The 16401-nt window shown below is 41.7% G+C and overlaps 1 protein-coding gene across 2 annotated transcripts; it reads right to left on the bottom strand.

Moving 5' to 3' along the window:
• Positions 1 to 134: 134 nt before the first annotated feature.
• Positions 135 to 3475, bottom strand: LOC125004352 (CD209 antigen-like protein E). 2 transcript variants are annotated; one of them, XM_047578891.1, is made up of 5 exons: positions 3272 to 3475; positions 1992 to 2054; positions 1278 to 1420; positions 1047 to 1147; positions 135 to 941 (listed from the first exon to the last, which is right to left on the bottom strand). In XM_047578891.1, exons 1-5 carry the CDS (start codon positions 3387 to 3389, stop codon positions 791 to 793), a joined length of 576 nt encoding a protein of 191 aa, XP_047434847.1. In that variant the 5' UTR covers positions 3390 to 3475; the 3' UTR covers positions 135 to 790. The 2 variants fall into 2 exon arrangements, with proteins under 2 accessions (XP_047434847.1, XP_047434848.1); XM_047578892.1 differs by lacking the exon at positions 1992 to 2054 and having other exon boundaries at positions 3272 to 3473.
• Between the last annotated feature and the right edge of the window lie 12926 nt (positions 3476 to 16401).

Here is a 16401-nt window from a genome sequence, read left to right as displayed (position 1 = left end):
TATTATTTCCTCTAATCTCAGTCTCTTCTGGTCCTATGGGCTCAACTGGGAGGCACATATTAAACATAACATATTAGCGGTCCATCATAAATTGTATTCGCTCATTGTTTTTTGTTTTTTTTTGGGGTGGGGGTGGGGGGGGGCTTAGAAAGGCTTATGTCTGTGTGTAAATTTCCTCTGTTCACACATGTCAAACTGAATAATCTAGAAATCAGGGACACAGCAGGCACTCAAATGGGGCTTCACAAGTTTCCAGCAGAGGACATGCCAGACAATGGAAGTGGTAGGACTGCTTCTCAGCACCATGGACAGTGAGACTGTTCAGAACTGAGGAATGTTCAAGGAAATCCTGCTCCAGACAGAAGAGAACTGAGAATGGAGCAACAAATCATCCATCAGCAAAACAGCCAAAAAAAAAAAATAAAAAAACTCTCCCTTAGCTTCAAGAATAGTTTCTGATTCCTTCAGTGACCAAACCTAAGCTTGACTTAAACCCCATGTAATCCATGGGAAAATATCTGAAGATAACTAACTGAACATTCAAAGTCATTTTGTTATTGAGAGAATTGACAAATTTGCAAACGTTTATAAAACACTGACATTATCAATGTCGCGTAGACTGGAAAAAATATACATCATCACATTATTGGTGTGCTAAAGGCAATGGTGTCTGAGCAGTTTCTGCACTGACTGTATGTGTTCAATTTACCCACCTATTAACAAGCTACATTAACATCAGCTGCCCTATAAGCTTACAAACAAACGTTTTCTGCTATTTTAACAGTTTAGTTTAAGCAACACTTAACAGTTTTTCACATATCCAAACAGTTTCTATGTCACACGGTTTATCATTCCAGCTGTTTTCATTATCCAAGAACTTCATCTCTCCACAGTCTTCATCGTTGCCATCGTGACTGTTGGGTTCACCATTTCCCCAGAAGCTGGCAACAAAAAAAAGAAAAAAAAAAAAGAAAACACGTTATCTTATAGCAATTATATAAGTGAACTTCCACATTACTTCAAAATGTAACTGGAAATGTGTGAACCTCATGGTTAGTGGAGTCCCATCCACCCACATCCATTTCCCTTCTGTCTCTCTGTCAGTCAGTCCGATCCAGGTTACCTTCTGGAATTGTCTTGTGAATTCCTAGTTTGCAGGAAATGTAAGTGAAACATTGTAAACACACACACACACACACACACACACACACACACACACACACACACACACACACACACACACACACACACACACACACACACACACACACACTTACTTGTTCTTCTCTGCTGTTGATAACCACCAGGTCTGCACCACGTTGCTGACAGTCACTTCTGCTGTCTTGCCATGATTTCTGCTCTGAAGATATGTAATATAAACTTCCACCAAAATGCACCCATCCTTGCCGAGAATAATCACCTGTTATGAGACAATAACAGAGATGTGAATAATTACTGAAACCTCATCACACAGAGTGAGAACCTCTGGTGCTGAGTACTTCCCAAATTTAGCCTGTTATAAAACTTGTATTGCTGTTATATTTTCTGTTATATTATCACTTTAAGTGTATAGTTACAGTATTAACTGTTTATATACTGCTCATGACATATCATCAAGATGTGTTTTCTGAATTAGAAATGATTATAAGTTAATGATACCTGTATTTGTTACATACTTCTGTTCACATAAATGAACTCACTGACAATCACTTTCTGACAGCTAGACGCTGCCTATTTAGGGGTTACAGGTGTTGCGCTTCAAAGACAGAATAATTCAAATAAGTATGAAACTGATGTGGTAAATGAAATCATGTCTTCATTAAAAAATCTTTTTTAGACTTTATTGTTTACACATCAACTGGTTGTCATTCACTCTATAATATCGATTTGACTAAGGCATATTTAATGTGGCTGTGTCATCAATCCAGACAAGAGTTAGCAATGAATAAATAAAAAGGAAAGTTAAGGAGTATTCAACTTAATAAACTCACCACACACATTCAGCCTCTCCTTCAACGCATCTTTGTCTCTTATTGTGACGTTCAACCTTGCTTCTGTGTTTTCAATAAAAGTGTGATAGGGCAAATATATACAATGACCATTTCATTAGAATGAATGAATCAAGTAAATCTATTATGATGAACAGCTGCCTTGAAACTTGTTTACACATCAGTTTGTTGTCACTGACTCTTAGTAGTATTGATTTGAAAAAAGATGTATTTGATGTGGCTGTCACCAATCCAGACAAGAACTGTAGGAAAAATAGCTATGACTACGTGGTATGAGATCCATCCTTCCTTCTCAGTTCATCTTTCTCTCTAGTCAGAGAAAGCTGCTGTGAAACTATCACAAGAGATGATACAGATGAATTAACTGTATAATATATATATATAACTGAAATAGAAAAAGAAGAACAAATTTAAATCGTCAGAGTGGCAGAGTTTCACAATATTTCTATAATATAGCTCAATATATCAATCCTTTTGTGTAAATAGTATCTTATTATATCTTATTAAAACCTATTATTGTAAGTTATAATAATGAAGCTCTCAGTGCAGATGGCGCAGTTTGAATGTATCTAAATCAAAACATTTTTTCACATCTCTTTCTCTTCCACTGAATTACAAAGAGATTAGAAAAAGGACAAAAAAAAAAAAAAAAAAAAAAAAACACTGCATAGCGTTGCCCAGCATCACTACATGAGTCATTATGGTAAGATAAAGATCACTATTTTACATGTTTATATTGAAATAAATGTCATTAAAAAATACTTGATGAATATGAATATGTCTAGAAGTATATTCGATTGTTTTTTCTACTTTTTTTAATTTATTTATACAGTAAAACTGTTAATTTTCATTTGTTGCCTCAAAGCAACACTGTGCAGTTAGCCCATGTTTTTCAGGCAATATAATGCATTAGCATGTGTTTGTGTGCATTTATATGATCATGGTCAATTTTTTTTTACTTCACAACCTACTGATAATTACAGGACATGGATGTAAAACCTTTTTACAGAGGCAAACCTAGGGAAGGTGCAGTTAGGGACATCCCATCTGTGTGTGTGTGTGTGTGTGGGGGGGGGGTGCGCACGCAAGTCTTCCTGTTGCATTCAATTATTTCTAATATTTTTTCAGTCTGATTCTGATGGACAGTTGCCTAAACTTTACACATCAACTGGCTGTCATTGACTCTTATATGATACTGATTAAAAAAAAAGTGTATTAAATGTGTCAGGAAAGTTAAGGAGTATTCAATTAAATACACTTACCACACACATTCAGCTTCTCCTTCAACTCATCTCTGTCTCTTGTTGTGTCGTTCAGCTTTGCTTCTGTGTTTTCAATAACAGTGTGAGAGGGCAAAAATATATACCAAGACCATTTCATTAGTGTATTTCAAAGCAGATGTTAGCTCAGGTTACCATATTGAGGTCAGATTTATGTTAGCATGCCACAAGAGAAGGAGACTTCTCGTCTGATTATTAAAGACTTTTTGACAGGTATTTTGGAAGGTTACCTATCAACAATCCAATACATTGTTCTCAGCCATTCTTTTCAGTTCTGTTTGTTTTCTGTCATTTTCCCCTTGGAGGACCCATGACCTACAGCAGAGACCAAGCTCTGACTCTGGGCAGAACATTTCACTCCAGAATGCTTTGATAGTCTTGGTATTTGAAAAGGTAATTCACCCCTAATTCTTATAACTGGTTGGCCCCCCTTTAGCAGCAACAACTGTAATCAAGCATTAGTGATAACTTACAATGAGCCTTTACAACACTGTGGAGAAATTTTGCCACACTCAGCTTTACATAACTGTTGTAATTCAGCCATATTGGAGGGTTTTGCAGCATCAACCTCATTTTCAAGGTCATGCCACAGCATCTCAATAGGATTAAGGTCAGGACTTTGACTGGGGTGCTTGTTGTGCACTAGTAGGGGCAATCTGGTTATTGAATCAGAATCAGAATCAGAAAAAAACTTTATTTATCCCCGAAGGGCAATTAGGAGGGCGAAGAGCGGTACATAAAATAAGAGCAAGAAAATAAGATAACAAAAGAATAAAAATGGCAAAAGTGGGCAAAAAAACAAGAAAAAAACAAAAAAACAAACAAACAGCATAATATGTACAATGGCAGGCCCGCTGGGACCAGTAACAGAATAGAGATGGATTGTGGAAAATAATATCAAGACCAATATGTAAAAAAAAACTCTAAAACAGCAGATATGGTATGACAAATGAATAAATAAAATAAATAAAGTGAGGTGTGGTTACAAAAATAGAAGGAAGAAGAAAAAAATGAAAGTGACACATGAGTGACACATGACACCAGGAGAATAACATTGGGAACAAAACTTGCTCTCCTCCTCTGGGTCTTACAGGCCAGACATCGGAACCTGCGACCAGACGGCAGCAGCTCAAATACTGGAAACAGAGCATGGGTTGAGCCCTTAAGAATTCGACAAGCCAGGCCGCTAGCCTGCTACTCGTACACAGTGCTCAGGTGGCAAGCAGGGAGTCCAATAATCTTAGAACACACCTTGACAATGTTATGCAGGCGGTTCCTATCCTGAACAGTTACGGAGTGATACCAGCAGCATATGGAGAAAGTTTCGAGAAACACTTTCAATTAATGTGTAATAGAATGTCAGCAAGATGTTCTTACTAACAGAAAAAAAGAGTTCAGTTTCCTTAGTAGGTACATCCTCTGGTGGCACTTCCTCAGGATCCCTTTGGTGTTGGAAGAGAACCTCAGTTGGCAGTCCAGGATGGTTCCTAGGTATCTGTATTCCCCAACTGTCTCGACAGTTCGAGAACCGTGGATCATAGTGGTGACAGCTGCCGCCAGTTCCCTTTGGCTGCTGGAGAAGGTCACCACCATCTCCTTCGTTTTGCTGACATTCAGCTCCAGACAGGAAGAGTCACACCACTCTACAAACTGCTGCAGAGCGGGTCCATGGTGGAGGGAGGGACCGGACAGGAGGGACAGGAGAACTGTGTCGTCAGCAAACTTCACCAGGTGACACTTGATCTGCATCGTCGGTGTGCAGAATGAAGAGTAGTGGAGAAAGCACACAGCCTTGTGGGGAGCCAGTGGAGGTGGTGAGGAGATCAGACAGGTTATTGTTAACCCGGACTCGCTGGGTTTGGTTGGTCAGAAAGTCCAGGATTCAGAGGATGAGCTGGCTGCTCAAGTTGAATTTCTGCTGGAATCTCTCTGCCAGGATGTGCAGTTGCACGGTGTTGAAGGCCGAGGAGAAGTCAGCAAACAGGAGTCTGGTGGAGGTGTTGGGAAGCTCCAGGTGTCTATCGATGGTATCGATGATGAAGGCTTTGGCATCGTCGATGCCTTCGTGGCTTTGAAATGCAAATTGGAGCGGGTCGAGTTGTGAGTTGGTCAGAGTGAGAATGCATTGTATGACTAACCTCTCCATAGCCTTCATCACCTGGGAGGAGAGGGCCACTGGGCGCTGGTCATTCAGGGCTCCGGGGGGCTTCTCTTAGGAATGGGGATAATGGTTGAGTGTTTCCAACATTTGGGGACATTTCCTGTGTTGATGGAGATCTGGAACAGTTCCTGGAAGACACTCCCTAACTGGTCTGCACATTGTCTGAGGACCTGGCCACTGATGTTATCGGCTCCAGGTGCGCTGTTAGCCTTGGACCTCTTTAGGGCCATCACTACATCTGTGGTGAGGAAAGAGATGCAGGGGACGTTGCAGTCGTCAGGTATGAGGGTGGATCTGATGTCCTCTAGCTGGGTGGAGTTGTTGGTCTCAAATCTGGAGAAGAAGGAATTGAGATCATTGGGGAGAGATGCTGGTGTGCTAACACAGCATCGGGGATGTTAACAGGGTTGTCGCTGATGGGAAGGTTAACAGCCGCCATTCTCTTCAGGTCCTGCCAAGCTGAGTTGAGGTGTCCATGTTTTCCATTTTCTTCCACCTTGTCCTTGTAGTTCAGCTTGGCAATCTTAATGGCCCTCTTGACTTCTTTATTAACCTCCTTTTTCTCAATCGCTGATCCAGAGAAGAAGATCTGTTTCTTTTTATTGATAATAGTTTTAAGTTTCCTTCCACGTCTGTATGAGACGCTTGGTTGTAACGAGCAAGCTTTTTTACTGGACGCAGCTTTCGTGTTATTCTGCCCCCACAGTCTAAAGACTTATCTGCATTTAAAGGGTGTCCCATTTCTAAGTGACAAAATAACCCTGAACACTTGGTTTTGAGGGCCAGTTAGAATTAGGGTTGAACTTGAGGGTTAAGATTGAGGGTTGAGATGAGAATTGGAATTAGGCCTAAGTCGGCCCGATCTCGAAATTGAACAGGCCGACATTGCGGATAAAAACTTATAACTATAAGTCTGTACAGTCAGTTTTAAAACCTGAGAGCACAAAGAGCACAAATGGAGTGAAGTTGACAACCTCTCCAAACCCGCAAACTTGTTTTTAAAACATGGAGTGCCATTCTCGACACGTATGTAAACATGAAGAAGTATGTGTTTGAAGTCTTGCCCACCTTTGGCTCAACATACTTATGCAAGCAAGTTTTCTCGAACATGAACATCATAAAGTCCGAATATTGCTCCCGCCTCACAGCGAGAGCCTACAGTCCTGCCTGAAGATGAAAGTCACATGTTACAGCCCCGACATAGGAAAGATCTGCAGCGAGCTTCAGAAACAGAAGTCACATTAAACAGGCGATAACACTAGCATTTAATAAACTATTATTTTTCACAAAACAAAAAACATTCATTTCAGACCTGAAGCTGATTTAATAGGCCTGCATAGTTTAATTGATTTCACACTGCACACTGCACTTTTGTTGGTTGTATTCCATTGTTATAACAGGTAAAAATGAAAAAAAATAAAAATAAATAATAATAATAATAAAAAATTAAAAAATAAAAACTGATGAACATTTATAAGCTGTGTTATGTTTTGCAGCTCCAGACTATTTTCTTTAGTGGACGAGGGGGCAAAATGGCTCTTTTAATAGTAAAGTTGCAGACCTCTGGTCTAAACTGACTTGTCTCCAACAAGCCTTTCTCTAATAAAAATCCCCCCTGCTCTACGTCATGCCTTGGGAATGACCTGTTTCTTCCAAACTACCTTCATCAACTTCCACAGAAATCTCAGTACATCTGATGCACTTTTATACAGTCGATAAGGGACTCCATTGGGTTCCAGGGCTGAAGAGGCTCTCCCATGCCTCACCACTTCTTGAAACTATTTCCACCATGGTGGGCCGTCATCACACAGACTACCTATCTCCCCAATTGGTGGAATATCAGAGGGGCGCGCCATCTTCCTAAACCTTTCCTTATCTTTATGTACCTCCTCCAAGTACTCCTCCAGTTCCTGCTTTGGCACCATCAGACTGCCATTCTTCTCTACCAATAAGCAACTTCATAAATCTAAACGCATCTCTATAGAATGCTACTCTCGCACGCTCTTTCCTTCTCCTATTTTTCCTATAATGGTCTCCGCCCTTCTAAATGCTGCCAATCGCTCCTTCAAACCTGTCTGTAAGCAATTAATACCTTTCTTCTCCTCTTCTGTAGCCTTCTTTCACTGTTCAATGTATTTAATGCGACTCACATCAATATAAAGTAGCTTCATTATAATAGAAGCAATAGGTTGTGGTCATACTGACCTTTACATCCAGGAAAGAACAAGTGATGAATAAAAAATAAATAGAAAGTTAAAGAATTTTATTTATCTACTCACTAAGTATAGTCCAATTCCCCTTCAGCTCTTCTCTTTCTCTGGTAATGTTCCTCAAAATTGCCTCTGTGTCTTCATGGTCATCTGAGGCGACAAAAAGATGTCTTATCAGCAGAGTTTAGACAAAGGGCATCATGAGTTGCCTTATTAAGTTGAGACGTTCATATTTCAATCACAACAGTATTCAGGATTTACCCCTTTTGGTCTAGACAACCTTTATATTTATCTTTAAAGTCCAGAAGACAGATTAAACGCAGAGTAATGCTTGGCAGTTTTTTCATTTGTTAAGTGATCTGGATCTAGTTTAGGCAGAGAAAAATAACAGATAAAACTTACAGAGCCTCAAAGAAATGTTGAGACCACCTTGAAGAAGAAACATAACTCCAAAGCACACAGCAACCAGTCTGTACAGTTTTCTTCCTGTAGAGAATATATAGCACACATAATGTGTTAAATGGAACAACATATTGCCAAACAAGTTTCAAGAAGGTCAAACACTTGAGTTAACACTGTAACTGTACATTAAGTTTTTCATTTTCTTTTATCTCCTCACCAGGTACAGCAGCAGCCTCTTCAACATCTTCATCAGCGTCCCTCTTCAAGGCAACACTCCTGGGAAAATCATCCAGAACGATATTTGACTCATTTATACGACCATCCATGTTGGACTGGCGGTATAGATTAATTTTTGTCATTACGCAGTTTGCAGAAGTAACTTGTGACTCAATTGGTGTAGGTTTAAAATACTTTAGGGAAGTCAAGTCACAAGTTACTTCTGCAAACTGCGTAAGGACAAAAATTAATCTATACCGCTCATACAGACAAAGGCTATTACATGCACAGCCAAATATTACATTTGATCTGTGGCGTCAGCCCTGAAATAACATTATTGCCTATTGTGTGGCTACTGTCTGTAAGGATAAGCACACTTCTTCTTTTCCTTTTGGCTATTCCCGTCAATGGTCGCCACAGTGATTCATCTGCCTCCATCTCACCCTATCCTCTGGATCCTCTTCTCTCACACCAACTACCTCATGTCCTCCTTGTCCTCATGTCCAGAAACTTCCACGTTGGTCTTCCTCTAGACCTCCTGCTGGCTGGAAGCTCTAACCTCAACATCTTTGACCAATAAACTTACTGTCCCAGTCACAGTAGCCTAGTTGCACTTTCAGGCGAATTTAAAAAAATAAAATGAAAAACTCTTATGTCCGAAACATCTCACATGGCCTGTCCTTGTCCCTCTAATGCAGGGGTCCCCAAACTTATTTCGGTAGGGGCCACATCAACTCTCCTTTCTGTGATGGGGGGCCAAGGTCAGTCTATAATGATATGGACCAAAGTGACAACCAGTATTATTGTGGAGATTATAACGATCATTTCTTGCAGCTGCACTTCGCTTGGCCTTGACCTGTTGGTTTGTGAAAAAAGTAATAAAATCTAGAATGTGTTTATTTGAAGTACCACAAATACTCATTTTATTTATAGAAAATAAAAAAACACAAGCTCATGCCAGGTAACAATGAGGTGATGTGATTTTGTAACAGGTACAGGTGAGTTAACAATATTTTGTCTTTACAGGTAGTGAAATAATATTAATACAGAATAATAGTAAAAATCAAGTGAAGTAGTCTTATCTAAGTGAGCTGACTTTGTAAAGTAAAAGTGAATTAACAATAGTTAAGTATGTTGTCTACACAGGTGTATTTGCATATTAAAGCTACAGTGAAATAATTAATGCAGAATAATAAATAATAAACAGGTATATAAGATGACCTGATCTTGCATTTACATGACATGTGGACTGTGGACATCTTCATTGGATGCTTTCTTATGTTGGGGTAGGTCTCGTTTGAAAGGGAAGCATAGCACTCTATGAGACAGCTGGGGTTGAATCGTCTTTCAACACATCACAGGTCTGCAATTCAGCCAGTTCAAATTGAAGAGACCTTAAGAAACAGAAAAAGCTAAACTTGAGTTGGAAGTTGTGAAGCTGAATTTGCTTAAGGAGCGAAAGTTGTCTGAATCAATGAATGAGTCGACTCGGACTGGGGATTTCTCGCGTGATATTGTGAGTAGTTTACGGTTGGTACCGCAGTTTAATGAGAGGGAGGTTGAGGTTTTTTTTACGTTGTTTGAGCGAGTTGCAGATGCACGGGGCTGGGATGATGCAGACCGCACGGTCTTGCTGCAGTGCGTATTAACGGGACGCGCTCAGGAGGCTTTTTCCTCATTATCAACGGAGGATAGCGGTAAGTATCTGAAGGTTAAAGCAGCAGTTTTGAAAACGTATGAAATGGTCCCCGAGGCTTACCGGCAGCGGTTCAGGAGCTGGAAAAGGGGGGACAAATCATGTTTGGAGTTCGCCCGTGATTTGGGAACTCACTTCAACCGCTGGTGTTCAACAGCTGAGGTGAAAGATTTTGATAGTTTGTGTATTCATGTGTTTGGTCGCGGTGATGTATGTTTTTTGGGGCGCTTTGTTGTGGGTTCGCGCGTTTTCTTTGTGCCAGCGGGGAAGTGGATGGATTGATGGTTTCCCCAGGCAGTGACGTCATCCTTGGGATTCCCTTTCTAGCGCTCAGTTTAGGAAGCTCATGTTGGGACTTGGAGTGCGTTTAATTACTTTTCTTGTCTATGTGGTCCGGGGAAGTAAAGCATGTAGTGCAGATTTTGCCTTTTTGTGAGACAGTCATGGACAACGGGAAGTGAGCACTGCACGTTGTTATGCGTACAATGCACCTGTTGAGATGACTCCCCTGTAGGCGTAGCGCGGATCCCTTTTGGGATTCGTGTGCTTTATGTGTAGTGTGGGGTGAAAGTGGTTGGAGCGGTTGTCTCGGGAGCACGTCCGTAGTGTTGGCGGGGTTGCCAGCATGCTGGTCGCCTTTGTCCACATTACTGGTTTTTAGTGCGTAAGTACCCGCCGCCAGTAACCCCTGAAGACTAGGGTTGAGTTAGGTAGATCGGGTTAGGCAGTTAGAGGGGACGCTCAACTTTATGAGGTTTGTAGCCCTGGGTTGCGCATGAATGGAGGCAGTGTTGTACATCTTGTTGTTTCCCGAGACTGTCTGGTGTGGTTAAATCATGGCATCAGTGGAAGATTTTGTGCGCGCTCCGTCGGAGGCGTTATTGGATCAGTGTAACAGAGATCAGCTGTTGAAAATAGCCGAGCATTTTAAAATGTCGGTAGGTGACAAAAGAGTGGTTGGAGTGGATGGTTTGCCAAATCATGATTCGGCGGTGTTAACAGGTAGGCTAAAAAATTCTGAGGTATTGGCTGATTTGGATGGTGTTGTCGGTCATTTGTCTGAGTCGCAGCGCACTGACTTGGTAGACCTGATCCGTGGGTATCCGAGTTTGTTTGGGGATGTGCCGTCTCGAACTCACTTGATGGAGCATGACATTGATGTGGGTGAGGCGAAGCCCATAAAGCGGCGTTTTTACCGTGTCAGCCCAGAGAGGCGTAAGTTCTTGGACACTGAGGTGGAGTACATGTTGAGGAATGGCATCGCTGAGCCGTCATCATCGAGCTGGGCGTCACCATGTTTGCTTGTGCCAAAATCAGATAATACTCTCCGATTCTGTTCTGATTTTAGGAAAGTCAACAGTGTTACCAAACCCGATTCTTATCCTTTGCCACGCATGGATGACTGTATCGACCAGGTTGGTGCTGCTAAGTTTATTAGTAAATTCGACCTACTAAAAGGGTATTGGCAGGTTCCTTTGTCTCAAAGGGCACGGGAAATAGCAGCATTCATTATTCCAAGTGGGCTGTATTCTTATACTGTCATGCCGTTTGGTTTGCGTAATGCGCCGGCAACTTTCCAACCGTTAATGAATCGAGTTGTTGGTAATTTGCAGGGCTGTGCAGTGTATTTAGACGACGTGGTTGTCTGTTCAGATACTTGGTCTGACCACCTGGAGTGTATGAAAGCGTTATTCGATCGTCTGGCTGAGGCGCGTCTAACTGTTAACTTGGCGAAGTGTGAGTTCGCTCAGGCGACAGTGACGTACCTTGGTCGGCAGGTTGGGCATGGGGAAGTGTGTCCCCTGCAGGCGAAAGTGCAGGCAATTGTTCAGTATCCGCCGCCCGCAACAAAGAAAGAGCTGATGAGGTTTCTGGGTTTGGTTGGGTACTACAGGGGCTTCTGTAGAAATTTCTCCACTGTGGTCGCACCCTTGACAGATTTGCTGAAAGCTAATGCAAAATACATCTGTTCTCCTTTGTGTCAAAACGCTTTTGAGAATGTGAAGACGATCCTCTGTGATGCTCCAGTCCTGGCTGCCCCTTGTATGAATAAAGCTTTTAAAATCCAGGTCGATGCCAGTAACGTGGGCGCAGGTGGGGTGTTGCTTCAGGCGGATGAATTTGGTGTCGATAGACCTGTGAGCTTTTTCTCAAAGAAGTTTAACACGCATCAATTAAACTACTCAGTTGTCGAGAAAGAAGCTTTAGCTCTGATTTGGTCGTTACAACAATTTGAAGTTTATGTGGGTTCAGGGCCTGTGGTTGTTTACACAGACCACAACCCTTTAACATTTTTAAACTCCTTACGCTGTCCAAATCAGAGGCTTGTGAGATGGTCGTTGTTTCTCCAGTCGCACTCGTTGGAGATTCGACATATTAAAGGAAAAGACAACATAGTTGCGGATGCTCTGTCTAGAGCCCCATGCCAGTAATTGTTTCGTGTTTCTTCATTGTGGATGTTTCTGTGTCTCTCTTAAATTGCTTCAAGGTACCAGTAGCTGGGATGAAATAGGAACTACATGATGGCGGACAAGTGAACAAATTTTAAGGTGAATCTTTATTTTGAGAAGTGTAATTTTTGTGATTGTGTTATTTCAAATATATACATTGATATAGAATAAGATGATTTAAAAACAGAACAGAAACATAATAAGTAGTTGTGTAAATTAAATGTTTAGTTTGTTGACAGATCGTAACAGTCCAGGGTTGGGACCCTTTCTTTATGGGGGGGGGGGGGGGGGGGGGGGGTGACGGCCCCAGGGCCCCACCTGGGTTTGGTGTTGTTGTTGTGGTGTGTGTGTGTGTTTATGTTTCAGGGTGCTGATTGTACCAGATTGGAGGCAGCTGGCCACTGTCTCCAGCCCTATAAAACCCGCCTTCCTGAGGGGTTCGGTCTCTGTTCTTTCCCCTGGAGTCATGAGGAGCTGATCATCTTTGTTTGAGTTCTCTTTGTTTAGTTTTCTATTTTAAGTTGAACTGGCAGTATGTTTTCTGCTAGCTTCTTTGGTTCAATTTAGTAAGACTGAGTGATATTGTTTACTTTTGAATTCATTTTGTTAAAATAAACTACTTGTTTTCATTTAAATCTCAATGTGCTTCTTAAATTTGTGATGGTCTATGAGCCGGACCATAACAAATTGGACCATAACAAAGCTAGCAGAAAACATACTGCCAGTTCAACTTAAAATAGAAAACTAAACAAAGAGAACTCAAACAAAGATGATCAGCTCCTCATGACTCCAGGGGAAAGAACAGAGACCGAACCCCTCAGGAAGGCGGGTTTTATAGGGCTGGAGACAGTGGCCAGCTGCCTCCAATCCGGTACAATCAGCACCCTGAAACATAAACACACACACACACACACCACAACAACAACAACACCAAACCCGGGTGGGGCCCTGGGGCCGTCACACCCCCCCCCCCATAAAGAAAGGGTCCCAACCCTGGACTGTTACGATCTGTCAACAAACTAAACATTTAATTTACACAACTACTTATTATGTTTCTGTTCTGTTTTTAAATCATCTTATTCTATATCAATGTATATATTTGAAATAACACAATCACAAAAATTACACTTCTCAAAATACAGATTCACCTTAAAATTTGTTCACTTGTCCGCCATCATGTAGTTCCTATTTCATCCCAGCTACTGGTACCTTGAAGCAATTTAAGAGAGACACAGAAACATCCACAATGAAGAAACACGAAACAATTACTGGCATGGGGCTCTAGACAGAGCATCCGCAACTATGTTGTCTTTTCCTTTAATATGTCGAATCTCCAACGAATGAGACTGGAGAAACAACGACCATCTCACAAGCCTCTGATTTGGACAGCGTAAGGAGTTTAAAAATGTTAAAGGATTGTGGTCTGTGTAAACAACCACAGGCCCTGAACCCACATAACCTTCAAATTGTTGTAACGACCAAATCAGAGCTAAAGCTTCTTTCTCGACAACTGAGTAGTTTAATTGATGCGTGTTAAACTTCTTTGAGAAAAAGCTCACAGGTCTATCGACACCAAATTCATCCGCCTGAAGCAACACCCCACCTGCGCCCACGTTACTGGCATCGACCTGGATTTTAAAAGCTTTATTCATACAAGGGGCAGCCAGGACTGGAGCATCACAGAGGATCGTCTTCACATTCTCAAAAGCGTTTTGACACAATGGAGACCAGATGTATTTTACATTAGCTTTCAGCAAATCTGTCAAGGGTGCGACCACAGTGGAGAAATTTCTACAGAAGCCCCTGTAGTACCCAACCAAACCCAGAAACCTCATCAGCTCTTTCTTTGTTGCGGGCGGCGGATACTGAACAATTTCCTGCACTTTCGCCTGTTAAGAAGCACATTGGGATTTAAATGAAAACAAGTAGTTTATTTTAACAAAATGAATTCAAAAGTAAACAATATCACTCAGTCTTACTAAATTGAACCAAAGAAGCTAGCAGAAAACATACTGCCAGTTCAACTTAAAATAGAAAACTAAACAAAGAGAACTCAAACAAAGATGATCAGCTCCTCATGACTCCAGGGGAAAGAACAGAGACCGAACCCCTCAGGAAGGCGGGTTTTATAGGGCTGGAGACAGTGGCCAGCTGCCTCCAATCCGGTACAATCAGCACCCTGAAACATAAACACACACACACACACACACACACCACAACAACAACAACACCAAACCCGGGTGGGGCCCTGGGGCCGTCACAACACAATATTCGGTTGGGTGGATGAGAAGTGCGGCTGGGTTACTGGTGCTGGGGAGTAGACGCTCTTACGTGTTAACACGAACTCGTCTCGAACTAGTATAGCAGCGGAGGACAATGACATAACTTTCTGCTAGGTCACGATGCGCCCGGGCAAAAATTTCTTAAACTCTTCTAACAGAATTAATTCCTATAGGAAGACCAAAGCTCCCCCTGGTTAGCGACCACGCTGATTAAAGTGGCCGTTTGTAAAGTTGCTCACACTGAAAATAAAAGCAACATTTTGTCACATTCAGCTTCAAACAGTGTTGGAAAAACTGGTGTGAATTTTTATAAGTTGACAAATATTGTTGTAAATGTGCAAATCAGTGACTCTTAAAAATTCACATTGAGAGCTTGTTCAGTTCATACCCTTTAGAAACATGACATTTCTTCATGTACCGATTAAATCAAAGAAGTAAGAACAGTGTGAGGAGCTATGAGGTTCGTGTCATCAGCAAACAGTATAGGAAGAAGTACTTTGCAAGCATAAGATAAGCCAAAAATAGTAGAGGTCCCAGGATGGACCCCTGTGGTACCCCAGAGAGAATTCTCAATTTTTTTGATGAGCTTCCATTTAGAAAGACAAATTGCTCTCTGTTAATAATTAAAAGGGCTAGACCCTGGCCACCATATATATTTAGCTTGGAGATTAGTATTAAGTGATTGTGTCAAATGCTTTAGATAGATCTAAAAGTACACTGGGGCGGCAAAGTGGTTCTGTGTCTAGCACTGTTGGCTCCCAGCAAAAAGGTCCGGATGGCTATGGCTGTTTGGCTGTATGCTTTCTTTTACAGGTGCACTGTTGCCTTGTAGGGCCTTTTGGCCATGTCATCCATGCAGTGAAGCTCTGCCTCTGCTGTTGGGAGGCTCTGCCTCCATCTGTGATTGCAAACAGTCTACAACTGGGGAGGAGTCTATAAAAGCTAGACTTCCTCAGTTATTCGCTCTCTCCCACCTGGATGGCTAAGGTCCCATCCGTTTCTGTTTGGTTGTAGTTTGGTTTGGTTTCTTTGTTTTGTACCACACACACACTTGCACACGTCTTTCACTACATCCAACATGTTCATCTCACACTGATCACTGACTCCATACCTCATACTTCTTCATTGCTTATGGTCGTTATTTGTTATGTTTACTTGTAAAATCATTGTTTAAAATTGGTATTTCTGTGTGGCCCTTCCTTCTTTGTTGTGACCTAAAACCGGAGTCCGGAGCATAACCACACACACCATTCAGCATCACACCTTCAATTTCCAGCTTAAGATTGACATTCTTCACCTCAAGGACATTCTACACAAACTCATCCTTCACTCCATTCCTCTTCTTTTCCACACCGTGGTAAAACAGTTGTTCCAATGCTTCTAGCCTCGCTATTTTTCCATCCTGTCTCCTTTACAGCCAGAATATCAACTTTCCTCTTCTGCATCATGTCTGTCACCTCTCTACTCTTGTCTTTCCTGTTTTCTCTCTGCCTACAGGCACGCCTTTGGAAACCTGGATTCATACGGACCACAGTGTGTCTGTGCCCGGCTTCGGAACTCTATAGGTGGACGGAGACACACTCCTGGGTGTTGGAGTTTATATCCCTCCCTCAGCGGACAAGAAACAACATCCATGCCACTGTTACTGGCCAAACAATCGAATCACCATGGACACAATGTACTTTTGTACATTTT

This window comes from Mugil cephalus, chromosome 2 (assembly GCF_022458985.1).
Source record: "Mugil cephalus isolate CIBA_MC_2020 chromosome 2, CIBA_Mcephalus_1.1, whole genome shotgun sequence".
NCBI lineage: Eukaryota > Metazoa > Chordata > Actinopteri > Mugiliformes > Mugilidae > Mugil > Mugil cephalus.
The sequence above is the reverse complement of the archived record's forward strand: the minus strand, read 5'-3'. Positions and strand labels throughout refer to the sequence as shown.

Coding starts and splice junctions, on each gene's coding strand:
- LOC125004352 (XM_047578891.1), bottom strand. CDS start 3,389: ATGAAATGGTCTTGGTATATATTTTTGCCCTCTCACACTGTTATTGAA. Junction 2,055..3,271: donor GGAGAAGCTGAATGTGTGTG/GTAAGTGTATTT, acceptor TTGAAAACACAG/AAGCAAGGTTGAACGTCACA. Junction 1,421..1,991: donor GGAGAGGCTGAATGTGTGTG/GTGAGTTTATTA, acceptor GTCTCATAACAG/GTGATTATTCTCGGCAAGGA.